The sequence below is a fragment of the Papio anubis genome, chromosome 3, assembly GCF_008728515.1.
Source record: "Papio anubis isolate 15944 chromosome 3, Panubis1.0, whole genome shotgun sequence".
NCBI lineage: Eukaryota > Metazoa > Chordata > Mammalia > Primates > Cercopithecidae > Papio > Papio anubis.
Window position 1 is genome coordinate 138,408,062 of NC_044978.1, and position 27,377 is coordinate 138,435,438.

At 38.0% G+C, this 27,377-nt stretch overlaps 1 protein-coding gene across 16 annotated transcripts in view; it reads left to right on the forward strand.

The window, feature by feature from the left end:
* The first annotated feature begins 9,385 nt into the window (after positions 1 to 9,385).
* Positions 9,386 to 27,377, forward strand: part of PDLIM5 (PDZ and LIM domain 5) — a 208,361-nt gene continuing 190,369 nt past the window's right edge. For 14 of the 16 annotated variants that reach the window (XM_003898978.3, XM_009207199.3, XM_009207204.3 and 11 more), the window contains exons 1-2: positions 9,386 to 9,514; positions 12,769 to 12,906. In XM_003898978.3, the coding sequence (XP_003899027.1) occupies positions 12,811 to 12,906 (96 nt within the window). In that variant the 5' untranslated portion in view covers positions 9,386 to 9,514; positions 12,769 to 12,810. Of the gene's footprint in view, positions 9,515 to 9,545; positions 9,611 to 9,650; positions 12,346 to 12,768; positions 12,907 to 27,377 lie in introns of those variants that run through there. The other 2 variants (XM_009207200.4, XM_009207201.4) reach the window with 2 other exon arrangements.

Consider the following 27,377-nt stretch of genomic DNA (forward strand, 5'->3'; position numbering starts at 1 on the left):
TAACAAATTTACTAAATAATATAAATTATAAATAATATAAAACTATATTAAATATAACAAGACAACAAGAATTTGTCAAGCAATTTGACCAGATAAATATAAGGAAAACTAGAAATGTCTTTAGTTTTTTCCCCCCTAAAGATTAAATCTTCCAGAGAGATTATCAGTCCAATACATGTTTCAATTGATGTTAATTTGGAAAATGTGGTATTTATTTTGCCTATGTTTTTCACAGTACTCTTTTTGTATAACTTTAACTGGTGTGTTCAGGGTGTTTGTTTAAAAAATTATCAAAATTATCTTTTACCATTTAATATAACTGATTAAGACTGCTCTATGAAGACTAATTAAGGTGTGTCTATATCAAGTACTCGGGTTAAATTTTAAAATAAAATAAAATTACATAATTAAAATGTCTTGTAGTTTGGTTTTACCTAGACCAAACTTGTAAATATTTTATTTTTTAGATTTAATTCGGATGATTGGTATTAATGGAACAACCATATATATGTCCTCGTATTTTCCTTCCTAGAAGAAATTCATAGAGAAAACCAAACATTCTGTGAAGATTTAAATTTGGTTTTCCTGCTTTTTCACATACTGAAAAATAAGTTATTATTATCAAGAGCCCCCTTTCTGTAGGAAAGGCTATAAATCTTAAAAGAAATAATGATTTCAGCTTAAACTATTTGAGGAAATATTTTTCACAATCAGGTTTGGGGATTTATCTCCCAATCCTGAAGTGACTTTTATTATAATTAATCATTTTACCCTATTTTAGTTTACCTAATGCTGTGTGTCACTTATGCAAAACATAAAAAGAGTCAAGAAAGTTTATGATCCTGAATTAGATCCTGAATCAGCTACTCGGGAGGATGAGGCAGGAGAATCGCTTGAACCCGGGAAGCAGAGGTTGCAGTGAGCTGCGATCGCGCCACTGCATTCGGGCCTGGTGACAGAGCGAGACTGCGTCTAAAAAAAAAAAAAAAGAGAGAGAGAGAATTCCAGAGATACAAACTTCCATAATATACTCTGTAACAGCAGCCATGTATTTTAGTTAAGTTCATATTCATATAGGCAGATTGTCTGGCTTTAAAACCTGGCTTTGCCTATACTAGCTAGATGTACAACTGTGGGCAAGTTACATTAACCCTGTGTCTTCATTTTCTTATCTGAAGAAACTTTAATAGTAAGTACCTAGGTTGCTGTGAGGTTGAAATAAGTCAATATATATGAAGGATTCGGAAGAGTGTTTAGCTTTTATTAAATGTTATAAGAAATTGTTATGATTCAAAATTCCCATTTGTTCCACAGGTATTTGTTATGTGTATATGAATGTATATAACCAAAGTATGTGTATAAAACAACATTATGTGTATTGATATGTACTAATATGTACTCCTAATTTTTAGTTTATTATAAAAGTAAAATATTTTCATAGAAAATTTGGAAAGTATAAAAAGCAAATAGAAGTATAATAAAATGACAGCAAGTTTCACCAACTACAGGACAACTATTGATAACATTTATAGTTGCATTTTTCCATGAATTTTAAAATATAAGCATTAATGAGTAAGATAATATTTAACTGAAAATGGTTATATTTTGTTATTCATACCTAGTAAAACTCCTGTTATTTTGTTCATACCTTTAAATTCTGAGAAGAAGCAGGCATCAAACTTTGGCTAGAGTATTGCTTAGAAAACATTTTGTCATGTGGAATAATCAGATCGTGAAAATATTTAGATTCCAGTTTCATATCCCATAGTTTAAAAAATTGTCTTGCTTACTTTCTTCATCTGTTAACCTTTTCACAGTTGAGAGAAAGTGGCTTTGAGAATATTCCCAGAATTAATTTTATGAAATTAAATGTCGATAGGTATGTGCATATTGCACAGACTGGCAGAATTTGCTGTGATGTGTAAATTAAATCTTATCAGTGGGATAGTCTAGTTTTAGTATATGTTATTGATCCACAATCATTCTTTCATAGTATTCCTTATTTTAGAAACAATTCTATGCTTTAATCAGATTTTTAATGCATTGATTCATCACTCTTAGTACTATATCCCTTACATTTTGGCTAGGAATGACATGTCTTTTTTTTTTTTTTTTTTTTTTTTGAGACAGAGTCTTGCTCTGTCGCCCAGGCTGGGGTGCAGTGGCCAGATCTCAGCTCACTGCAAGCTCCGTCTCCCGGGTTTAGGCCATTCTCCTGCCTCAGCCTCCTGAGTAGCTGGGACTACAGGCGCCCGCAACCTCGCCCGGCTAGTTTTTTTTTTGTATTTTTTAGTAGAGATGGGGTTTCACCGTGTTAGCCAGGATGGTCTCGATCTCCTGACCTCGTGATCCGCCTGTCTCGGCCTCCCAAAGTGCTGGGATTACAGGCTTGAGCCACCGCGCCCGGCCGGAATGACATGCCTTAATGCATTCCACTATGACTATAAATGTGGGTACCTTCCAACCAAAATATTGGTTTCCTTGCTTTCCCAGAGTATATAAATGGATTTTAAAACCAAAAATAGTAGAGGTACTATTTTTCAGGTGGAGAGATTTTCCTGTAAATAAAGCATGTTAAGATTAGGTTTCTCCAAGGATCTTTCTAATCCAAAATGCCACTTTCTTTAAGACCTCATTTGTACATTTGTCTTGTTAATGATTATGTCCTCATAGCCCTGCTATTGATGGAAAGATTCACGGAAAAGCTTCAGAAATTCTAAACCCAGACATGAGAAAGACTATCTAATGAATCAGCAGAGATTAGATCAGTAGTTCAGGACCAAATACCAAATTGAGATTTAAAAGCCAATTAATGGCTGGGCGTGTGGTAGCTCACGCCTTTAATCCCAGCACTTTGGGAGGGTGAGGCAGGCAGATCACAAGGTCAAGAGATCAAGACCATCCTGGCCAACATGGTGAAACCCTGTCTCTACTAAAAATAGGAAAATTAGCTGGGCGTGGTAGCACACATCTGTAGTCACAGCTACTTGGAAGGCTGAGGCAGGAGAATTGCTTGAACCCGGGAGGTGGAGGTTGCAGTGAGCTGAGATTGCGCCACTGCACTCCAGTCTGGCGGCAGATTGAGACTGTCTCAAAAAAACAAATTTGCGATTCAGAATATTCACAGTCGGTACTAGCTCTTTTATTGGTTAGAAAGTTGATGATGCAAAAAAAGAGAAGACATTTATTTCAAGATTTTAAATGATGGTGGCTTATACCATACCACTTTAATGAAAACGCTTCTAAAAACAATAAAGTGCCTAATTTTAAAAGTCAGCCATTTAAAAAATCCAAAAAGCAAAAATTTCAATATTTTTCCAAAAGATGAATTTGCTTTTGACATCACTTATATCTTTGGTGCATGATAGACATTAAATGAGAGTGCATAGCATTTTAGTGATTTATGAAAAGGTGTTGATAATTAAAAGAATCACCCATAATGTGTTAGTCACGGTCTTCAGAGGAAAGCAATGGTATACTCAAATGTGTTTAATTGAAAATAATTTAATAAAGGACTCTGTATAGTGGTATGGGCAGGGTGTTTTCTATTACTACCTTTTATGAGTAAGATCTTTCTAACTGAGCATTATCACAGTGAGCATTCTCTCTGGCCTTTTCTTTCACGTTTTCCTTAACTCCTTAGTAGAAATGTCGAGGGCATTATGATGAGTACATAATGCTAATGAGATAAATGAAAAGCTAATGATCTTCTCATTTGTCTCTTCTTGATATACTAATACAGTGCTTCTCAACTCTTTTCACACCAAGGCAAACTTGGAAACTGGGGAAATGGATGAGGCTTCCAATTCCAGTCTGCCCCACCTCCCAGGTTGAGAAGATTAATTTCTTGGCACAACCAACTAATTGGGAAATTCTGTTCCAGGTCCATTTCTTACTTTAACGTTCTTAAAATACAGTAGTCCCCCCTTATCTGTGTTTTTACTTTCTGCAGTTTCAGTTACTCAGAGTCAACTGCAGTCCAAAAATATTCAATGGAAAAATTCCATTAGAAAAATTCATGTTTTAAATTGCATGCTGTTCTGCGTAGTGTGATGAAATCTCACACCGTCCTGCTCCATCCCACCCAGGACATGAATCATTCCTTTGTCCAGCATATTCATGCTGCATAGACTACCCACGCTGTTAGTCACTTAGCAGCCATCTTGGTTATTAGTTCTACTGTCCCTGTATGGCAGTGCTTATGTTCAAGTAATCCTTATTTTACTTCACAGTGGCCCCAAAGCATAAGAGCAGTGATGCTGGCATTTCAGACATACCAAAGAGAAACCATAAACCGCTTTCTTCAAGTGAAAAGGTGAAAGTTCCCGACTTAATAAGGAAATAAAAAAATTGTGTGCTGATGTTACTAAGACGCATGAAATTATGAAGGAAAAGGAAATTCATGCATAGTATATGTAGGGTTAGGTACTATTCTGGTTATACATGTCTACTGGGGGTCTTGAAATGTGTCTTCTGAAGATAAGGGAGGTGTTACTGTACTGTCTTCACATAACAGATTTTTACAATTATTGACACGCATGTTAGTTTCCATCTCATCTCCAAAAATTACTCCCACATATTCTCTATCCTCTCAGCCACTCACCAGACTCCTCAGTGAACTGACTTTATTTGAGTAAAACATCTTATGAGGAATATTCCTTTACTTCTGAAATCTCAAGTTTGGGACTCTCTGATACCTTTTTTCAGTGTCCACCCTATCTATCCTTTATTTATACCCCTCACTAACCAACTAATTGCCTTTTTTTTTTCTTACTAGAAACTGCCAGTAAAATGCATAGTTCCTTGCTCCTCTTCATTCAATCAATATCAGTTATGAATACCACCCACCAAACTGAGACTTGATCCCTGAGGCTAGTTTAAACTTTGCCTTCTTCCTCAATTACACATTTACTCAGTTACCCTAGGCTTCATGGATCTGCTCTTACAGTCTTTCTCATCCATTTCTCCTTTCCACTCTCTCCGTGCCTGATTTAGTTCTGCCCTTCTCCCAGGTTTCTTTAGTAAACTTTAGAATGACACTGTGCCTTCTATCTTTTCTCCCTAAATTACAAAATGTTTCTTTAGTTATTAGAATAGTTAATGCTTCCTTTCCATTCTAGATTTTAAACTTTAAATGCTCATGAGTGGTTTATTTACCTTCCAGGATTAGGACTTAAAAGATAAATTGACTTAGTAATATAGGAACTTTAAAAAGACTGGCACTTTATAGTTTATTGGGTGCAACTGTAAAAACTTGTCACAGCCATGCCATGTTGTAATTAAGTTTCTGTTATTTTTGAAGTGCTACAAGAGGTTCTGAGTCATAGATTGGATAATAAAATGTTAGAGAAAACATTTATGTGCTTAGGTAAATACTGTGTTTAGATGGAATATTCTTAAAAACTCTTCTTGCTAAATAAGTTAATCTTTTGATCTCCTCCCGCCCGGTCCCCCCCCACCCCAGATTTTCTTTTCCTGATTATGATAAAATGAAACTTTTCATATGGTTTCCTTTGTGTTCAGTGCCTCATTACTTAGCCCTGTAGCGTTAATGAGGCCAAGGACATTGGTTTGATTTCCCAATGAACCAGTAACTTCTGATCGTCTGTAGTCACAGGCTGTCCTTCAAACATGGCCTACCATTTCATAAATGTTAGTTATGAAGGAAACAGACAAGGGGAGTCAGAATGGCCCCGTGGCAATTTGTTATAAAACAAGTTAAGGCACATGCCCTCCTGGAAGTGGCTCAGGAGTTTCATCTTCCCTTATATACAAATTACTCAGCAGTTATTTTATTTCCATAATTTGGTATGGCTTACACCTCTATGGCCCTCAGCAGTGTTAGTTTCGAAAACATTCCATCTTCCTCAGGTCTTTGAGCTGGATGGCTTACTGAATTTACCAAGAGACAGTGTGTTGCGATGAAAATAACATGGTTTTTGGAATCAGACCTTTTGCTCTGCTACCATCACTGATTAGTTGTGTGCCCTTGGTTAAATTTCTTAATCTCCAAGTTTCTATTTCTTCCTTTGAAAAAACATCTACTTTATACAGTTGTAAGAATTAAGTAGAATAATGTACATAGGGCACTAAGAACATAGTACTTGCGTAATGAATGTCAAAGTTCTCTACTTGTTTTTTATGATACATAAATAAATCTAATCAATTGGTTAGGGAAGTTTTCATATGGCTACCATTTATTTAATCCTTACTTGGTGCCAAGCATGCTGTGCAGTGTTTTATATATATTATCTCTATTCCTCATGATAATCTCACAAGGTTATTTACAATTATCATTTCCTTTAAGATGAGGAAACTGAGATAAGTTGCTGCCATCTGTAATGCATGGTTCTTACCTGAGCACAGTTCCCAGTAAACCGGAGACACAGCACTATCTCTAGGGAAGTAGTTTTTAAGCATTGCAGTTTAATAATTACCTGGAGGTGGGGAGGGAGTGTTTGTTAAAAAGATTCCAAGGGCTCATCTACAAGGATTCTGAGTCCAGAGGGGACCCAGGAAAATGCAATTTTAACCAGCTGTCCATGTCATTTTTATGCAATCGGTCCTTTGGAGGACACTTGGATAAATATCAGTCTACGAAAGACACCTTAATTTGGTTAATTTACTCTATAGCCCAGGATTTAAACTGCAGTAGTAGGAGGAGTTTCAGAGACAGGCTAGCAATTGTGGGGTAAAGTGGAATTTGCATAAGTAAGCAACAGTCTGCCCATTCTCAACTCTTCCTCATCACCTCAAGAGGCTTTTCCTCCGGTGATAACTCCATAGGCTATCTGCAGTTGATGTATTTAAATTAATCTTTTTTGATCCAAGCTCAATTTAACTGTATCAACAGCAAACAGAAGAGGAGGGGCAGAGTTGGGACTCCTAGAGGTTAACTCGAGCCATGGCCCTGTGGAACTGGCGCAAGCTGTAATTGCTTGCAACCTAAATTTTATTATCTATAAATGAGGATGGCATTCATTTTATAAAGTTATTGTAAGGACTACCACACTTCATAGCACATGGTAGGTATTTGTAAATGTTAGCTATTGTTATTTTTTTTTTATTTTTGGGTGAGATGTCAAACATGATAACATATATGAGACTCTCTAAATCAGCTCTCACACTAGGAAATACTTTTCCCCAAATCCATCTTTTGAAAAATGTGGTGAAAGCTATGGACTGGTGCTGTCCAATGAAAATGTAATGTGAAGCACATATGTAATTTTACTTTTTTTTTTTTTTAGAGACAGGATCTTGCTTTGTCACCCAGGCTGGAGTGCAAAGGCAAGATCATAGTTCATTGCAGCCTCGAACTTCTGGGCTCAGCAATATGAATAGCTGGGACCTGGGACTACAGGCGTATGCCCAGCTAATTTTTTTGAATTTTTTGTAGAGATGGGTCTTGCTATGTTGCCCAGGGTAACCTCAAACTCCTGCCCTCAAGCCATCCTCTCACCTCAGCCTCCCAAAGGCTGATTATAGGTGTCAGCCACTGCACCCTGCTCACATAAGTAATTTTAAATTATCTAGTAGCCACATTTTTTAAAAAAAGGTGAAATTAATTTTAATCAAATCTTATTATTATTACTTTTTTTTTTTGGATGTGGAGTCTTGCTCTGTTGCCCAGGCTGGAGTGCAGTGGCACAGTCTCAGCTCACTGCAATCTCCACCTCCCAGGTTCAAGTGATTCTCCTGCCTCAGCCTCCCAAGTAGCTGGGATAACAGGCATGCACCACCACCCAGCTAATTTTTGTATTTTTAGTAGAGACAGGGTTTCACCATGTTGGTCAGGCTGATCTCGAACTACTGCCCTCAGCTGACCCACCCGCGTCAGCCTCCCAAAGTGCTGGGATTATAGGCGTGAGCCACCGAGCCGGGTCATAATCATGTATCATTTAACCAAACGTAAAATATGATGATTTCAGCATATAATCAATATAAAAATTATTGAGGCATTTTACATTTTTTTTCATACCAAGTCTTCGAAATCCAGTGTGCATTTTATACTTTCAATGTATTTCAATTTGGGCATTACATTTTCAACGTTAAAGTGAAATGTAGTCCTACATTTCACTTCACTTCAGTCCTTAAATGTAGTGCTTAAAAGAAATGTTAACGGCCTGGCGCGGTGGCTTACGCCCCTAATCCCAGCACTTTGGGGGGCCGAGGCAGGTTGGTCACGTGAGGTCAGGAGTTCGAGATCAGGCTGGCCAACATGGTGAAACCCCATCTCTACTAAAAATACAAAAAATTGGCCGGGCTTGGTGGCGCACGCCTGTAATCCCAGCTACTCAGGAGGCTGAGGCAGGGGAATCGCTTGAACCCGGGAGGTGGAGGTTGCAGTGGGTCGAGATCGCACCACTGACTCCAGCCTGGGAGACAGAGCAAGATTCCGTCTCAAAAAAAAAAAAAAAAAAAAGTAAAGAAATGTTACTCTGCTTCAGTTTTAAATGTTAAATTACTTAAAATTACGTAAAACAAAAAAATTCATGGTCTCAGTTACGGTAGCTACATTTCAACTGTTTGATAGCCACATGTGGCCAGTGGCTACCGTTAGGGAAAGAGCAGCTTTGGATCTTCACCTTTAGAATTTTGCTTGCACTTCCGGGGGCCGGGGGACTCACAAACCTCATTAAGTTCATCCTTGCTTTATATGCTCCTTGGTTAAGAATTGTCCTTTTCACGTTTTATAAGCCAATTCATAGTGTAAGAGTCTAGTTACTTTCCGTATGTTCACTGAACATTATTCAAGTTTTCTGATGAATGAATTGCTCAGGCGTATCAAGCAACCCTATAGAAGGCTGGAAGGTGGACTATTGATTTGGATTTAGAAAAATAAACTGAAGATACAGTGGTTGAATCACTTTTGGCCGCTGTTAATCACTGTCTTGTGGTGTGATGGACACGGGTAACTTCCATCTGTTAGGGTTACCGGTTTTCATCTTCCTGACAGGTAAACTTCTGGGTCTGCACTTTTCAGAGCATGTAAAGCTCTTTCAAAAATAAATAAATAAATAAATAAATAAATAAATAAATAAATAAATAAATAAACGCAGGCAGTAACCGCTGAACTTGCATAGATAGAGATTTATCCAAAGTCCCCTTCTATTTTTAGGCAGAACAACTGCTTGCCAATTCAAATTTCTGGAGAGAAAAATGCACCCACTACAAAACGGACGCGCGGAGCCTTAGACCTTTGCCAGGTGGCGCTCAAAATCCGCTAAGACTACTCCCACCGAAACTCTAGCGCAATTGTCTTTCCGCAGCTGCTTCAGCCAGCCCCAGCAAGCCGGTGCGCCCGGCTCCGCCGCCGCCTTCCCCGCCCTCGCGCGGCTCTGCTAGGAAGGGCCCAGAGGCGTGACCGGGAGCGGAGGGGCGTGTCCCGGGCCGGGGGTGGGGCGAGGGAGAGCCAGGAGGCGGAAGTTCCCGCGGGCGGTGGGGACGGCGCCCGCACCGCGAGTCACTTGTCAGCCCTTGTCTGAGGCGGAGGCAGCTCCGCGCCGGACCCGAGGTGAGTGGCGGCCGGCCGGCGATGCGCCTCTCGGATCTCCGGAGGGAAGAGGGAAAGAACCGGCCGCTGTGCGCCGAGCGCGAGGAGGGAAGCCAGGTTGGGGACGAGGAGGGAGCGCTCCTCGCGCAGGGATGGCTCCTCAGGTGCTTTCTGGGCGCGGAGCGGTTGAAGTGGGAGAGCGGCTTGGGAAAAGGAGCGCCCGGGAAAGGGCAGCGCTGGAGTCCGCGTGAGGCCAGAGGGCGAGCCCTGGGGTCCCCGCAGCCTGGGCCGACCAGGACCAGCGTAGCGGAGACGGGGACGCGGGAGGGCGCCCGGGGGTAGTGAGGGCCGGCGAGGACTGGCTCCCGGGCACTGCCGCTCCCACCCACCCGGCTGCCGGCGTCGCCGGGCACCACCGTGGCGTCTGGGTGCCCCGTTCTGCGCCAGGCTCTTGGAGGGTAGGAAGCGGGACTCAACGAAAAAGGCGCGTTAGTTTTTCTTTGCTCTCAGGCTACTGAGAAGCATTTATTTCTCTCCCAGATATTTACAGTTTTGTGTAACCTGTTTGGAGAAAACTTCTGCGCGTCCAGAAATAAAGCTTGTTTAAAAAACACATCTGTCATGAACGCGAGTTTTGTTAACACTTGAGTACTTGTTGGGGCTTTTGTAAGACTGTGCCTTCGGTGCGTTTGACAATAAGTGGAAAAAGGAAGGGCGTGTGGACAGGGCAGAGCTTGGAAAGAAAATTCGTGGCGGCGCTGGGCAGGGCAGATTTAGGGTGTGATCGCCAGATCCTATCCCAAGTCCGCCTTCCTGACGGGGAGGACGTCTGAACCCGCCTGCCACGGAAACGGCCCGTTCGGTAGCCTTATTTGGCAAACAAGGCTAGGCGTGAATCGCTCCTGGAAAACTGTCCTGTCGGCTGCTTTCATCCTGTGCCTGTGGCTTTAGTTCTTCAGCTCTACCTACATTCGCTCTCTATTGCGGGGAAAGAGAATCTCAAGATATTTCTCTTTAATTTCAGGCCTTTTTTTGGTCACTCTCTGTAGTTCATCTTGAGTTCTCCTTCCCCCCCCCCCCCTCACTAAAGGAGCTGAGATACAAGTATGGGAAATACCAAGCTTCCTTCCCTAGTACTAGAGCAAAGACATTGTTTAGACTTTTCCTAAAAGAAAATCCGTAACTATACAGAAATTCCAACCTTTTCTACGTGTTTGAAAGAGTATGCTGCTATTTCCTGCCTGCTTGGTATTTGAGGAAGGGCTTGGGCACTAATAACCAGATGGAGGAGTCTTGGAAAGGCCAATAAAAATATTGCCATTGCTTGGGGCACAGACTGTTTTAAGCCAAATGAATTCCAAATGAAGCTAGCAGAAGAAGGAACTAGAAATGAACGAACAGTGACTAAAAATGAAATGACACTGGTTTTGTAGTGTGGCTGTGACCTTGCCAGTGCTAGGAATTTTAATAACAAATGAGAGAAGTTAGAAAGGGAATTCCCAAGTAAAGGGAAGTTGCATGTACATGGGTTGATAATGTAAATGAAATACATTTTCTCGTAGGGAAGAATGGGGTCAGAGGAAGTTGAGCCTAACTTTCATATTCTTCCCCAGACACAAGTTAAAAATTAATAAAGGAGGGCAGGTTGGCTGTGAAATATCAGTGGCTTTACACGCTTCTGATTTGTATTGTGTCAATATCAGGACAGTCCTTCTATTAGATTTTCTGAAAATCTTCTCTTTTTATAGCGGGAAAGCAATTGAATGATGTGTGGCTCATTATTAGCTTCCCACTAGTAGTTTTTCACCTATATATACAGTTTGACTTCCGGTTTGGCCTTTGGATCTTTTTTAGTGCTCTGTGCCTGTTACTTCAATGCTTGAGTAATGTGTTGTTGCCTTGTAGTTCAGTATACTACCACGCCAGTAGAAAAGCTGTTTCGGTTTCTGATACAATTTTCTGTAATTTTTATTTTCCCTGACATAATTTTTCTTTAAAAGCCAGGTTTATTTGAAAGTTTTGCCCCATTTTCCCTTTGTGAGAAGAAGGAATGTTTGCTTTAAATATACCTATGGCTCAAATATCTACATCTGCGACTATGAATTTGGGGTGATGGGCTAGAAATTTGAATGGGTTAAAAAAATTTTAAGACAGGTAATATTAGGTGGTGATTTGGTTGAATAGCTTAGATTTTTCCAAGGAAGCATGTTTTTAAAATTATAAAATTACATATCTGTTATGTTTTTAATATTTCTTAAAGAGAGAGAATTATTGTTTCTTAGTATTCCATTAAAACAAAATAAAACTTCATTCCTCTCCTGCCATTATAACAACCAATAGGAAACTCGAAGTTTTTTTTTTTTTTTTTTTGCTTTTTAAAAATTATATGAAAGTGCTACTAGGAGAGTCATCACGCACACACAGCAAAACAGGCAAAAGAAAGCACCGAAGCACTGGTTCTTTTCTAAACTGCCAATTCCATTTGAATGCATTAAGGTTAACCCTGCACTTCTGCCGTATTTAGTCATAATCTTATTCACAGAGTAGCAAATTCTTACTCTCTGCCTGGTGAGGTGTGTGTATAAAACAAAAAGCAGATTGTGACTGACATATCACTGTACTAGAGTATTGCCTATCTTTGACTATCTGAAGGAAAAGTAGATATCACTTTAAGTGTGGAAAATACCATGTCCCTATAGGAGGAAATACAAGTTGTAGTTCTTGATTGGAGAGAATAGTTTTGTGCATTGAAAAACAGCTTCTCATTGTAAATAATTTAGTATTTGGAAAGCATGAATGGAAGCCTACTGGTTTGCAGTCTCTTTCACATGTTGGAGTAACTTAGAATTTAAGTAAGTGCGGTTGAAAGACTCTTGTCAATTGCAGACACAAGAATACATGAAGTGGAGGGAAGGAGAAAATCATTTTGAATTCAACCTGAAATAAAATCTTGCTACATTAGTGAAGTATTGTAAAGTACTTTGTGTTAAAGTTTGCAGGCAAGAAGCTGCAAAATTGGATTGTAGCAAGTTGTGAAACAGGTTAAGTATGTAGAAATGTATTCTGATACGGAATTTTTAGACCATGGAAATTGCCATGAGTGTAGAAATTTTATATTAGCTCACAGATTGCTGTTCTTAAACTGAAATTAATGAAGAACTTAATTGAGACTTATTTTCTATATCCTCTCAGCCCCCCAACAAAATACTAAACATAATTTATGTTCTAGGGTTTCAAGTAAACATTTTTGCTAATCATCTGATTTTCTTTCACAGCATATTTCATTTTCTGTCATTGGACTTTGAGCCATTAGAACCATGAGCAACTACAGTGTGTCACTTGTTGGCCCAGCTCCTTGGGGTTTCCGGCTGCAAGGCGGCAAGGATTTCAACATGCCTCTGACAATCTCTAGTGTAAGTAAACTTTACAGATTTTGTTATAGATGTTCATTCAGTGCTTAGTCCTCAGGCTGAGTTGTTTAGTTCTCCGTTGACCTGTGCTCTACTTACTGTCATTGTTCCTGGGATGTGATCTTGGCAAATTTGGTTATCCATAATAAAGGATGAGGGGAGTGGATTTAGCAAGGATAACTGATTTCAATTTAACTTCTTTTCTGTTTTCCCCCATGTTATCAATAATACAATGGAAAAAGCATTTAACTAGGAACAGACTGTAAATTTTTGAGCTGTCCCTAATTTGGGGAATTCTCTGAATCTTAGTTTTTTCATATATAATTTTCGAAGGTCGTGCTATGGGATTTTAATAATCTCTTTCAGTTCCAAAAGCTGTTTATTAAAAACTGTTGATCAAAATTGAATAAAATGATTGTTTTGGAATTATTTCCTCAGCTCACTTTCTAGTGGAGGTGATAGCCAACGGTAAGTTGGCCAAAAGCTACTTACCCTTGAAGAGGAAATGAAGGACTTAGAGCTCCAACTAGATAGTCAGCCTATGAATAATTGAGATTTGTCTTTTTACCTCATGGATTTAGTTTGAATGTATTCTGTGTATATATTTTAAGGATGTGTTTTCATGATGATGATGATAGCACTAATGAGAGGAGTAATTACAGCTTCTATTTATTGAGACTTGACTGGATGTCAGGTACTGTTTCACTTTCATCACCAGTAGGTAATTATTACTATTAATTACTTATATAAGTTTCTAAAAGGTTTGTTTTTGCAGATTCACATAAATATGAATTTCCACTCTTCTTTTACTCAAATGGTAGCATATTATACACACTGTTTTTTTTTTTTTTGAGATGAAGTTTTGCTGTGTTGCCCAGGCTGGAGTGCAATGACTTAATCTCGGGTCACCACAACTTCTACCTCCCGGGTTCAAGCAGTTCTCCTGCCTCAGCCTCCTGAGTAGCTGCGATTACAGGCATGTGCCACCACACCTGGCTAATTTTGTATTTTTGATAGAGACAAGATTTCTCTATGTTGGTCAGGCTGGTCTCGAACTCCCGACCTCAGGTAATCTGCCCACCTCGGCCTCCCAAAGTGCTAGGATTACAGGCGTGAGCCACCACACCTGGCCCACACTGTTTTATACTTTGCTTTTTTTGCAATAATTCACCCTGGAGATCATTCTCTATTAATATATAAGGAGGTGTGCGTGTGTTTTTAAACAACTGTATAGTTTTCTTTTATAGGGAAAGTGACATTTAACCAATCCGCTACTGAAGAGTATTTATGTTATTTCCATATTACTGTTACAGTGGTGCAGTGAATACCAAATATAAGTACATACATATATATGTGAATATATGTATCTATATCATTTTGAAAGGTTGTGCCAATTTACACTTTTGTGCAATGCATGAAAATACTATTTTCGTGCCAGTCTTACCAACAAACTTTTGGATTTTTATCAAGTGTTATGAATGCATCATCTCATTTAATTACCATGCCAACCTACAAAATAGTGATATTATTCCCATTGTATATAACTGTGCTGTGAGCTCACATGGCTGGTATGGAAGAGCTGGCTTTCCAGCAGTTATGCTGTGCTGCCTCTTTAATAATTCACTTTACCTTAAATTTAGTTAGGTTGTTTCTATAATCAGATATTTAGAAGATTGTCATTTTGGTTAATAATATACATGTATGTATAAATATATATACACACACATACTTCTGCATCTTATATGTGTATCCAACTTCATTTTGAAAGATTAAAAATAAGTTTTTAATGCCTAACTATCCTCATTAAAATACTGCAGATCCCATTTTACTAATGGAGTTTCCTTTGTTTCTTGGCTGTGGATTTTTTGAAGATATCTTTAATTTATCATCAATTTCTGCCTTGATTTCAGTTAATTAGATTTTATAAGGAAATATGTATGTATAATCCAGCCTGCAAGTTTTAACACCTTTCATGGTTGGATGAAATTTTAAATGTAAAGCATCCATGCGAAAATGTGTCATGTGATTTATTCCTGTTTGAGTGAGTTGGTATTTTATTTCTTCTACTGATGATCTATTATGGGAACAGAAGCAATCTTTGAGTATTATTGGTTTTTATGTTTTGTTAGCATTTTATATTTTAAATATTCTACTTTAGTTATCTAAATCAAGTTATTATTTAGTTTAAATGCTTACTTTTTAGCAGAAAAAAAGTTCAGAAACAAATTGACACCTAAATGAGCCAAACTTAATTATCACTTTGTTGTGTGGTAATAGAAATGCAAATAGAGAATGTATGTGAATTTTGTGGTACTGTGCCTTTAAAAAAGTTTCATGTGCTTCAGTTTCCTGGCAGACAGTTTGAGGTACTAGCTCCATGTTGTGATGCTGATACAACAGAACACTGTGTACATACATACGTGCCCTCCCCTGGCACAGAAGAAATGCTTTCCTTGTGTAGACAGAGTGCTAATTAAAGGATTTTGAACATACTGATTAAAAGAGACTATGGTAACAAAGCTGCTGAGTTATTTCTGTTCTCTTACAAAAGTCTCTGCCATCTACTGTGACCTTTTTGGGCCTTGTGCAGTGGGGCATGCAATTCTTTCTGGACTGGAGAGGATTGGAAGGGGAGGGGGAGGAGAGAAGGGAATGTTGGCTCAATTGGGCTGCTAGGCTCTTGGCCTTTCATTGTAGTTATTTTTAACCCCTTGTGTGGTTTAAATATACCTGGTAACATTGCCTAATAAAGGTTTGTGTTTAATAACTAATTTATATTGTGGTAAGATTGTTAATGTTATAAATTTTTAACTTACTCTCATCTTAATTAGTTCTTTGGTTATACTTTTTCTGCCTTAATTATGTAAAATTACTGGGATATTACTGGTCATTGGGTTCTTTAATTAATAGTATCAAGAAACAATTAAAACCTGAAAGTGTGCTTAAAACATGTAATTTAATGATTCACTTACTTTAATAATGCATATGAAATTCCTAGCAAGGTCTGGCAGTCTCTCAATTATCTTTTATAATAATATTATAAACTTTAAAAAGAAAACTATTTAGAGACTTGAAACATTAAGTATTTAACCCCCATAGTTGTAGGGAACATAGCAGTTATGTTTTTTTTTTAACTTACTGTCCATTAAAATTAAGAAAGGAAAAAAAAATCAGAAGTTTGTACTTAGCTAGGAATCTGCATCTTTAGAGTTCAAAACTACAATTTGTCCTCTGATTAGGTATCATTATGTTGAACTCCAAAGGGTCATTTACATTCCTTTGTAACATTGGAGCTCTGGTGTATCGAATTGTGTTTTGAGATAAAGAAGCCACTAGCAGGGACTTGAACATTCCATTTTCTTTAGATTTTGTTGTATCAGCATGTGAATATGCTGAATACAACTTGTGTCCTAAAACATTACAAGCTATAACATTTTCACGTTGTACTCAAATTTCTTCATCATCTGTATTGTATGAATTTTGTGTACTGTTTTGTGGGTGGATTTCTAAGATAAGATTGGCAGTTCCTACTAGCTTTTTAAAAAGATCCTCAGGTTGCTGTAGCTGGATGATCACATGTCATTTAATTTCCGATCCTTAAAATGGAGATCCTTAAAATGGAGTGCCGGCTTCATAAGTTTGCAGACTGTCTTTTTATGACCCTGTATTTATGGAATTGCCCTGAAGCCATGGAATGTGAGGATGGGTTTCATTGTAGTAGTGTGGGTTTGTTGAGTTTTGCCAGTGTATTTTATAACAAGAAATAGGAGACTTGTTGGATAATTCAAGGCTATATTTTGGCCAGTTGATACTCTTCATGATGGAATTATAAGAAAGATTATATATTTGTGAGTAACATCTTTTAAGTTGTTATATCCTAAAGTTGAAATACTCTGCTGTGTGTTACTTTCTCATTATGTTTGGTCTCTTTTCTTCACTGTCAATATTTGGATTACCTGAAGATGGTCTCCCAATTCTCTGTAAACACATTTTAGATGTTTCTTTAAGAGATAAGAATTAGGTCAAACTTTTTAACATCTAAATAACAATGACTTTGATTCTCAAGAGTTAGGGGAGGATAAATTGTTATAAGCTTGGACAAAATTCTAATTGGATTTGAAAAGCAGAAGAAACTAATCATTGCTTGGATTATGGAGCCCTGTTTGGGAGTCTAACACAGAACAAAGAAAGACAGAATTGTGAAACACTTTGCTGTGAATTCATTGATTCAGTAGTTATAGTAATACTTCCTAGAAGCCACTGAAGAAGATACAAAGTGGGGAGTACAAAGGTTGGATGGAAAAGAAATAAGCACAGTGCTATAGAACTAGACAGTGTTGTAAGACCTGTCACAAGTGAATATTCTATGAAATGACAGATTCTGATAAGTGTTTCTCAGTTTCAGTGGGTGTAAATCTATTGTTCATGGGGGTTGGTTTCCTCTAGGAGAAGTTAATTGAACTGATGCTCAAAGGATGAAATTTAAACACCTCAAAGTCAGCATTTCTCCGTGTTGTCCAGTGCATAGTGAAGATGAAGACTTTTCTTGCCATCGCTTGACTCCAAGTAAAGCTGTGAATATAGTTGAGTGATTCTCCAGACCTGCCAGCTGCAGAGTTTCCCTCCTAGAGGAAGACAGAAAGACTTTCAGTCCTTTCAAGCTGAAATGAGAGAGCCATCCTACCTTGAATAAATGGGCCCATTGTTAATTTTAAGCTCGAGTATTTTCTTTTATATTCCCTTCCAGCTACCCTGTCATTATGCCAAGTTAGAAAATTAGTTTGTATGACTATATGATGTATATTTCATATGTGTGTTCACTTTGCTTTAAAAATATTAATTACTTTTTGTGTGAGGTTCAGAGACCTGTCTTTTCCCATGTGGTAGTTTTATATGTTTTGTGGTCACAAATGCTAGGAATCTCAATATAATTCTGGATAAATTTTTCTGCTCTATGATTTGTAAAGAAATGAAAATCTTGTATTTTTAAATTGAAAATTAGTAGTTTTAGAAAATAGGGGCTTATTTGATTTTAGTAAATGTTGGGCATTTTGAAAAGTTATTAAGAGAAATGTTACTGGTAGGCAGGACTTTTGTATCTTGATGGAGAAAACCGCTGTAGGGTTAGGATAAAATAAGACTAGCAGGCTGGGTGCAGTGGCTCACACCTGTAATCTCAGCATTTGGGGAGGACAAGGTGGGAGGATTACTTGATACCAAGAGTTCAAGGTTACAGTGAGCTGTAATCATGCCATTGTACTCCAGTGTGTGTGACAGAACCAGACCCTGTCTCAAAAAAAAAAAAAAGAAAAAAGAAAAAAAAATAGCACTTTAGACCTTGGGAAAGAACGTTTTTGTATAACCTATTCATCTACTCATGAATTAGGTATATCTACCTACTTAAATTAAGAATAGATGGACAATAGATAATGTACAGCTATATATTGAGATGACCTGGATTTAAATATTAGCTTGAAAATCAGTTCATTAATTTGAGCTTCTGATTTTCTTTGATGTATGGGAATGCTTTGTAAATTAAAAATTATATAGGTAGATATGATTGTTATTAATAATTTGGAGCCTATGAGCTTTCAATTTTTTTTAGAATTTTTGAGGCAAAGAGCTTTTCTTTATGATAGTTGCTAGTCACACTATATTTGAATACACAGTTGAGCAGTGGTCTTTCTCTGTGACATCCTGTTAGCAGTAGTTCTTACCCAGATTCCCCTGTACCACAGGACCAGTTATGTCTTTTTCCCTCAGTTACAACTGTATGGAGGACAAATCAGTTATTATTAAGTTATTTCTAGAAGCAAACGTTGCTTTAGACAAAAAAGGAGTTATTACTTTGACATCTTATGAGAGATAATTATGTTTCAGCTTTGGTAGATGAGACTCTAGGCCTTTATTTCAGTATCTGAGATGCAAAATATATTGAGTATTTGATATAAAATTTGACAAAGCTAGATATTAGCATGTGAAATAACAATATGTGGATCTATTTGCAAATAAATGACCTAATGGGAATGAAAAGAGAAAACACTAAATAACTAAAGAGCAGTGACCATAGTGTCTACTGATTCTTTAGGTATTCTGGGTGTTGGGCCACTGTGGAGTCTTGTTGAGAATGCAGGTTTGGTTCCTTAATTAACAGAAAGGGAAAAATCACTTTTCTAGCATACTTTGTTTTTATTAAGAGGTTTTTTAAAAAGGTAATAAACTAAGAATGAACAAAGCAGAGAATATTGAATGAGTATTCCCTTATTCCTTCACCTTCTTTCTTATTTTTTCTTTCCCGTTGTTTAAGTGTAGTTATCTACCCTTCTGTAAATACTTAGATTTCTTTTATAGCTGATGTTGTCACCCATTTTTTATGATAATTACTAGAACAAAGTTCACCAACCTTGTTGACATTTAGTAACCGGGCTCCCAACTGGGCTAAGCAGTTGTAGTAAATGTCCCTAATAGGTATAAATAGAGGAGAGTAAAATGAACTGGAAAAGTTAATAGGAGGGAATGAGAAAGAAAAAGATGAGAGAAGAAAATAAAGAGGACATTTTTAAAAGTCTGCAGTGCTTCAGATTTGTTACTTAAGAAATCTTCTTGATTAAGCCTTCACAAGCTCTCTTCCCTTTTAAAGTTTCTTTACTTTTTCTTTTTCTTTTCTTTTTTTTTTTTTTTTTTTTTTGAGATGTAGTCTCACTGTCGGCCAGGCTGGAGTGTAGTGGCGTGATCTTGGCTCACTGCAACCTCCGCCTCCTGGGTTCAAGCAATTCTCTGCCTCAGCCTCCTGAGTAGCTGGGATTACAGGCATTCGCCACCATGCCTGGCTATTTTTTTCGTATTTTTAGTAGAGATAGGGTTTCACCATGTTGGCCAGGCTGGTCTCGAACTCCTGACCTTGTGATCCATCTACTTCAGCCTCCCAAAGTGCTGGGATTATAGGCATGAGTCACTGTACCCGGCCTAATTTTCTTTAGGTAAGACATTCATATGGTTCGAAATTTAAAAGATACACGAGCATATAGGGGGAAATGTCTCCTGGTGCCCTACTGTTCATTTCCTCTTCCTGGAAGCAACCTGTGTTAGTAGTATACTTCCAGAGATAATCTATATAGGTATATCTCCTCCACACCCTCCTTTTAACACAAATAGTATGCTTAACAGAAATACTTATTTTTTTGGCGTTTTGTTCACTGAACCCAACATCAGTAAATATATCTTCATTCCTATTCTACTGCCTCACTGTGTTTGGATTTGTCATAATTTTTTAAATCAGTTCCTATTGATAGACAGTTAGATTTTTTCTAGTCTTGTGCTTTCACTGACACCGAAGTGTAAGTTTTGCCCGTGTGTGTGTATATATATATATGTAAACATTTAGATTTTTTTCTAGTCTTTTTGCTTTTACTGACGTTGAATTTAAGTTTTGCCTATATGTGTGTGTATGTATGTATATTTGTCACATAAATTGCTTGAAATGGAATTGCTGAGTCAGAGTGTGTACATTTGTAATTTTGACTGATATTGCCATCTTTATAGAGACACTCGTGCTCACAGTATGCTAGCCTGAGTTTCAACAGACCTTGATGATTTCCAATCAGATGGGCCGGTTTCCACCTGCTTTCTTTTTACAGGGCTCGGTCACAAGTATTTTACAAAGGATTTTTTGTGTTTTTAAGTGGTTTGTTTTCCAAATTGTAAGGGAATCTAGGAAATAAAAACATGCTGCTCTTCTTTAAATGATACCATTTAATTTCTTAGAGATGCCATTTTCTGAATTCTTTCATCCAGAGCTTTTATTAGTAATTATCTCTATCATTTGTTTCCCATTTCCAAACTAACTTCCTCTGTATCTTAACCTGTTACTCCCAATTACGAGGCAAAAGATTTTGTGTTTTTGGCATAGTGCCCCGTCATAGACTTTTTGGAAAATTAAGCAAATCACATTTAATAGATTCAAAGTTGTTACCTTTGGAGTCTGCTCAGTAGGCTGATACACAGTTGACCCTTGAACAACACAGGGTTTAGGGGCATCAACCCCCTGTGCAGTCAAAAATCCATGTATAACTTTTGACTTCCCCAGAACTTAGCTACTGATAGCCTACTGTTGACCAGAAGCCTTACCCATAATATAAACAATTGATTAAGGCAAATTTTGTGTGTTATACATATTAAATACTGTATTCTTATAATAAAATAAGCTAGAGAAAACATTATTTAAAAATCATAAGGAAGAGAAAATACATGTACTATTCATTAAGTGGAAGGGAGTCGTCATAAAGGTCTTCATTCTTGTCATCTTCACTTTGAGTAGGCTGAGAAAGAAGAAGAAGAGGAAGGGTTGTTCTTGCTGTCTCAGGGGATGGCAGAGGTAGAATAGGTGGAGGTGGAACGGAAGCAGGAGAAAGCAGGAGAGGTGGGCACACTTGGTGTACGTTTTATTGAAAAAAAATCTGCCCGTAAGTAGACCCGTGCAATTCAAATCTGTGTTGTTCAAGGGTCAACTGTATGTATGGTTTTGAATTCCAGTCTCCTCTAGCTCCTTTTATATGATGTGACAAGGAGACTGACCATTATGAGGTGTTCACTATGGTCCGAGGAATGACAAATTTCACCCTTATGAGCCTCAGTGTGTTTTTATTATCAACCTTTATTAGCTAATGGAAGTTAACTGAAATCAGGTAGGTTTATAGAGTATTCTGTAGCATGATGAGTCAGGCATTGTGAAGGTATACTAATGTGTGGCACGAGGTAGTTACTCATTTTAGCCCAGTGTGAGCAGTAGAGTGTATGTGTTGGTAACTATAATAACAAAGAGTAAGGATGCCAGGGATGTTTATATTTTTTGTGGTAAAGGTGAGGGAAGGAGGAATTTCCCTTTAGTGTGTTGAGTTAAATATGATGAGAAGAGTTTTGAATTAGAGAAGAATTTGCAACACTTGTTATTTGAATTCTGTGAATTGTTAAGCATTTTTTTCCCCAAAGTCCAGAAATTGATTTAACAATGGCCACTGTACTTCATGATAATTGTCCTGGCTAAATTTTAATTGAAGAAAAGAGAAAGTAGTTATTGTAATGACATTAACAATTCAATGCTGTTTACCATTGATTGGAAGGGATTTAAGTGTTGTGATTCAGTTCCATTGAGATCTAATTAACAGCCCAATATTTTTCAAATGATTTCTGGGATATTAACTTTTGGAAGTGGTAAAATTAAGAGATTTAGTAAGGTTGTATAACACTAGCCAGAGCAGACTATGAGTATGTTTGTTCTGAAAGTATTTTTCTTCTGAGAAAACAGTAGTGGAGGACAAATGTCCTTTAGAAAACAAATGTTTTGTACCTTAACTAGGACCCCTTAGAAATGTTCTGGAGAAAGAAATTGTATCTAGCTAGCTAGCTAGCTAGCTAGCGTGTTACATGTGTAATTTTCATGATTTTGGTCATTCCTTTGAAGTATCTTTATGCTACTCACTTGCAAATATCCTACAAATGGTTGTTTTGATCTTTTTAGGGTAGACGTCTCTGTTTTGTTTATCTGTACCTCTATCTATTCTGGAAGATTCTGTTTATTTGGTGTCCAGTTCTCTGAATGATTCTTTGATATTTTAGCAGATGAAAGTGTTTCCAAAATTCTTGAATGGCTTATCCTCCTTCAGACTGGTTCCTTATCCTCAGGCTAGCATCTTGACTAGGCAATAATTTCAGAAACCGCTATTTAATGTATTACTGCCTTATTTAAGAACTGTATGAGCTTCCCATTATCTTTTGAATTATTACTTAATTTCTCTGGTTGGTTTTCAAGTTGCATATAAATGGGCTCATTTAATATAACTTAAGTTTATAGTCTAGAATGCCAATTTTGAACCCTGAAGTCCTTAGTCTTTTTTTTCTTTTTGCATACTACTTTTGTTTATTCTTACCATCCCTAAAGCCCTATCTCTCCCTCAAGGAACACTCATGTATCCTTTGCTCTTTGAAATGTTTGACTATTCCAGTTCAATTCTGTCTCCTTTCTTTCCTGTATTAAATAATAACAATGATAATAATGAAAATATGCTAATGTTTATTGAACCCTTGTTACTGTTTAAGTCCTGTTCTAGATGTTTTGTACATGTTCAATTATTTAATTCTCATAACAGCCCCATGGGGAAGTATGATTTTATTTTATTTTATTTTTGTTTTTTTTTTTTGAGATGGAGTCTCGCTGTGTCACCGAGGCTATAGTGCAGTGGCATGATCTCGGCTCACTGTAACCTCCATGTCCCGAGTTCAAGCTGTTCTCCTGCCTCAGCCTCCCAAGTAGCTGGGACTACAGGCATGTGCCACCACACCTGGCTAATTTTTGTATTTTTTTTTAGTAGACACGAGGTTTCACCATGTTGGCCAGGATGGTCTCAACCTCCTGACTCTCGCCTCAGCTTATCAAAGTGCTGGGATTACAGGCATGAGCCACCTTGTCCGGCCAGGAAGTATGATTTTAAATCTCTGATTTAGAGATGAAGAAACTGAGGGTCAGAGAGGTTAAGTAACATGCCCAAAGTTACACAGCTAGTAATTGGTTAGGCTCAAGATTTGAAATCAGCCAAACTGAGTAGTAATAATGCATTTACCTATTATGCTCTTATTTCCGAGGAATAGATGACAGCTTTCACTAGGGATAGCCAAATTTGTGTGTGTGTGTGTGTGTGTGTGTGTGGGTGTGTGTCTGTCTTTTTTTATCCCCCCTTTGTTTTAGAGATGGGGTCTTGCCCTGTGGCATGGCCTGGAGTGCAGTGGCACTATCACAGCTCACTACATCCTTGACCTTCTGGGCTCAAGTGATCCTCCTACCTCTACCTCAGCCTCCCAAGTAGCTGGGACTCCTCCCAAGTAGCAGGTCCCATGCCTGGCTAAATTTTTAACTTTCTGTGGAAACAGGGTCTCATTATGTTGCCCAGGCAACGAACTCCTGACCTCAAGTGATCCTCCCATCTCAGCCTCCCAAAGTGTTGGTATTATAGGCCTGAGCCACTGGGCGAGGTCTGTGTGTTTCTTAACCAGAGAATAGATCCTAGAGAATCGAAAACTTGTATGTATGGGGGTAACTGAGATTATTAACAAACAAACAAACAAAAAAAAACTGGTTTCCAAGCTGACGTAGTCAGAATCATCAGTGAGACTTTAAAAGTGCAGATTATAGGACTTTGACCCAGACTTTGAATTTAGGATAATTAGGGATTCATTAGTTTCCACATTTTTAACTTGCTTTCTAGATGTTTCTTCTACACCAGTTGGGCTCCATTTTGTGTACTTATGTTTGAGAACCATATATAGCTTTGTTTTTGTAAAAACAAACAAAACAATTTTATTATAGAGCTTTTGTTACTTAGATCATTTCAGCAAAAAAGTTAAGGGTAAGTTACTTGCAGTCTGAACTGGAGTTGAATAAATAATGTGACAGATCTGCTTTTCTCCAACTGCCAGCCTCTTCCTGGTTTTTCAGAGTTCAGTCACCATAGGTCAAATCTGTTTTAGAAGTAAATGGCAGTTTTAATAATATATGACATCAGGTGTTATGTTTATGATGCTGTAAACACCTTTCTGACAAATCAAAGATCTGGAGGACTTTGAAATTGGCATGCTATTTATAATATTTTAATGCTTTAACACTTAATACTGAATGTTAGATTTACCAAAGACTTACAGAGAAATCCTTGGCTATACTAGGTTTTGTTTTATACCTAATGATAAAGTAGTTACATTAAAGTTAAACAAGTTACAGTCTTTTAAGGCCATTGCCAGAGAGAGCAATTCAAATATTTGTACTCCATATTAGATTTCACAGCAGTGCAGTTTAAATATAATTAATAGTTCATGTATTTTGTTAGATCATGAGCCTCTCTTATCACTCAAGAAAACCCCCGAGTCTTATTTATTTGAGATTACTTTAGAATTCCTAGTACATGTTCAGTAACTATTGATTACTGATCACAGTGGTAATAGAGGACGAATGGGAAGCTGCATTGTGGTTGCAATCAGGTTTCTTCTAGATTTGTTAAGGTGCCTGATTGATAGAATTACCTGATGAAAGTTTTTTTTTTTTTTTGGGAGATGAGGTCTTGCTCTGTTGCCCAGGTTGGAGTGTGGTGGTGCAATGTTGGCTCACTGCAACCTCCGCTTCCTGGGTTCAAGCAGTTCTCTGCCTCAGCCTCCCGAGTAGCTGGGATTACAGGCACCCGCCACCACGCCTGGCTAATTTTTGTATTTTTAGTAGAGACAGAGTTTCATCATCTTGGCCACGCTGGTCTTGAACTCCTGACCTTGTGATCCACCCACATCAGCCTCCCAAAGTGCTGAGTTTACAGACATGAGCCACCGCGCCTGGCCTGATGAAACGTTTTAATGAAATGTTTTGGTTTTCCTTGCTTTCAATCCTAATCAGGATTTTAAGTTTCTAGGAAATACCCTAGAGGTTACATTATGTGATAGACCCTCACTTCCCAAGGTAGTCTTCCCATGGGTCAGCCAGGATTTGTTTTTTGTCTTTCTGACCCAACAGTTCTGCTTCTGTTCTTTAGTGCCCTGCACAACAAACATGCATGTTTGCACATTGCAGCCTTTCAAATAGGTGAATGAGTTATATTTCCCTTTAAGTCTTGTGGATATTCTTTAAGAAGCCATTTCTTCAGATGTTTCTCTCATGACAGGTCCCTATCTTCACATCCCTTAGCATTTACCTTTAAAAGTAGTTTAGGTTTTAATTGTCTCTTTAAGTCAGCTCCCAGAACTGACCCTAATAACTCGGATATGTTAAGACCAATGCAAAGTTTTAGTTATAAAGTAAGGAAACTGATTTTTGTATGATTCGGTAAGTGGGATTTAGAAGCTGTTCTGAGCAATGGGCTTGATGGAACTTTCACTTTTTTCCCTCTGTGCACTTTGTTTTTTGGTGATGGGGTCTTGCTCTGTCACTCAGGTTGGAGTGCAGTGGCACAATCAGAGCTCCGTGCAGCCTTGAACTCTTGGTCTCAAGTGATCCTTCTGCCTTAGCCTCCCAAGTAGCTGGAGCTACAAATGCGCGCCACTGTGCCCAGCTAATGTTTTACATTTTTTTTTGTAGAGATGAGCTCTCGCTTTGTTGCCTAGGCTGGTCTCAAACACCTGGGCTCAAGTAATCCTCTGGGATTACAGGAATGAACCATGGTACCTGGCATCTGTGCACTTTTGTACTGCTTGAAATTTTTACTATTTCTATGTCTTTTGTTTAAGAGAAGACATAAAAAGAGAAAGAAAACTAAACCTAGTCTATGCTCTGTACATGTGCATATTGAGGCTTGTCTGGATATAATATGGAGATTAGGAGAGCCTAAGAGAAGCAGGTGTTTTTGTTTGTTTTGTTTTTAGGTATGTATGTGTATGTGGTGTGTGTTTGGATGAGAAATCAAAGGCTCATGAGAATAAATTTAGGAAAAAGATAATTGAGGTATAGTCAAACTTAGTCCTTGCAGATTTTACTGTTACTGCTTACTATCTTTTAGGAGAAGTGGGTAAATTCTCAGTATGGCAGGTTATGTCCTGTTGGTATGGTTTTCTGAATGACCCATGTCAGAGCCTTAAGAAGGGGTGTTAGTTAACATGTATTTATTGATCTCTTACCATGTTCTGGACCTTGGATATAGAGTATGCTCTTCTATTTTCTGACAAAAGCCACATGGAACATGATATGAAATGTAGGAAGGAGACTGGGCATAGGAGAGGACATAAATGTCATCAGATCTAGGAAAGGAAAAGATGAGCGTTGATCACACAGCCTATGTCGAGATTGCTGGGAACTTCTAGACTAGGATTTATAGAACCCATAGGGCAGACACAGAAGTAGTAGTGGCAGACAGAATCATTTATTCTGTGTCTTTATTGAGTGTCAGCTATGTGCTCTGTATTGTTGTATACACTGAAAATACAGCGATAAACAAAACAAAGTTATGTACCTTATAGTCTAGTAAGGGGGAGTGGTAACTCACAAGTAAAAAAGAAAACACACAAGCAATGTAATTTAATAAGGTGATGTGCCAGAGAATAACTGGAGGAAAGGGTGGGTGTTTAGGGGTAAGAGTTTCATTTTAGATTGGTCAGTCAAGACAGGCCCTCTGACGAGACAGCATTGACCTAAGAATGAGAACTAATCATGTGAAGAGCTGGGAAAACACATTGCAGGCATAGAGATTAGCAAGTGCAGGGGCCTTGAGACAGGAAAGAGCTGAGTGTGTTCAAGAAATAGAAAGGAAGCTAGTGTGGCAGCAATGCCGTGAGCAAAGAGGAAAGTGGAGTGAGAATAGGAAGTATGTCCGGTGCCAGGATGAGAGATAAAGAGGTTCCTGGTAATGAGGAGGATAACACTGGAGGCCATGGTAGGACAACTCCTGGGGATTTTAGATAGATTTTGATTCCTCTGGATTAGAGCTGGGCTAGAGAGAGTGGGTTGCTATTAC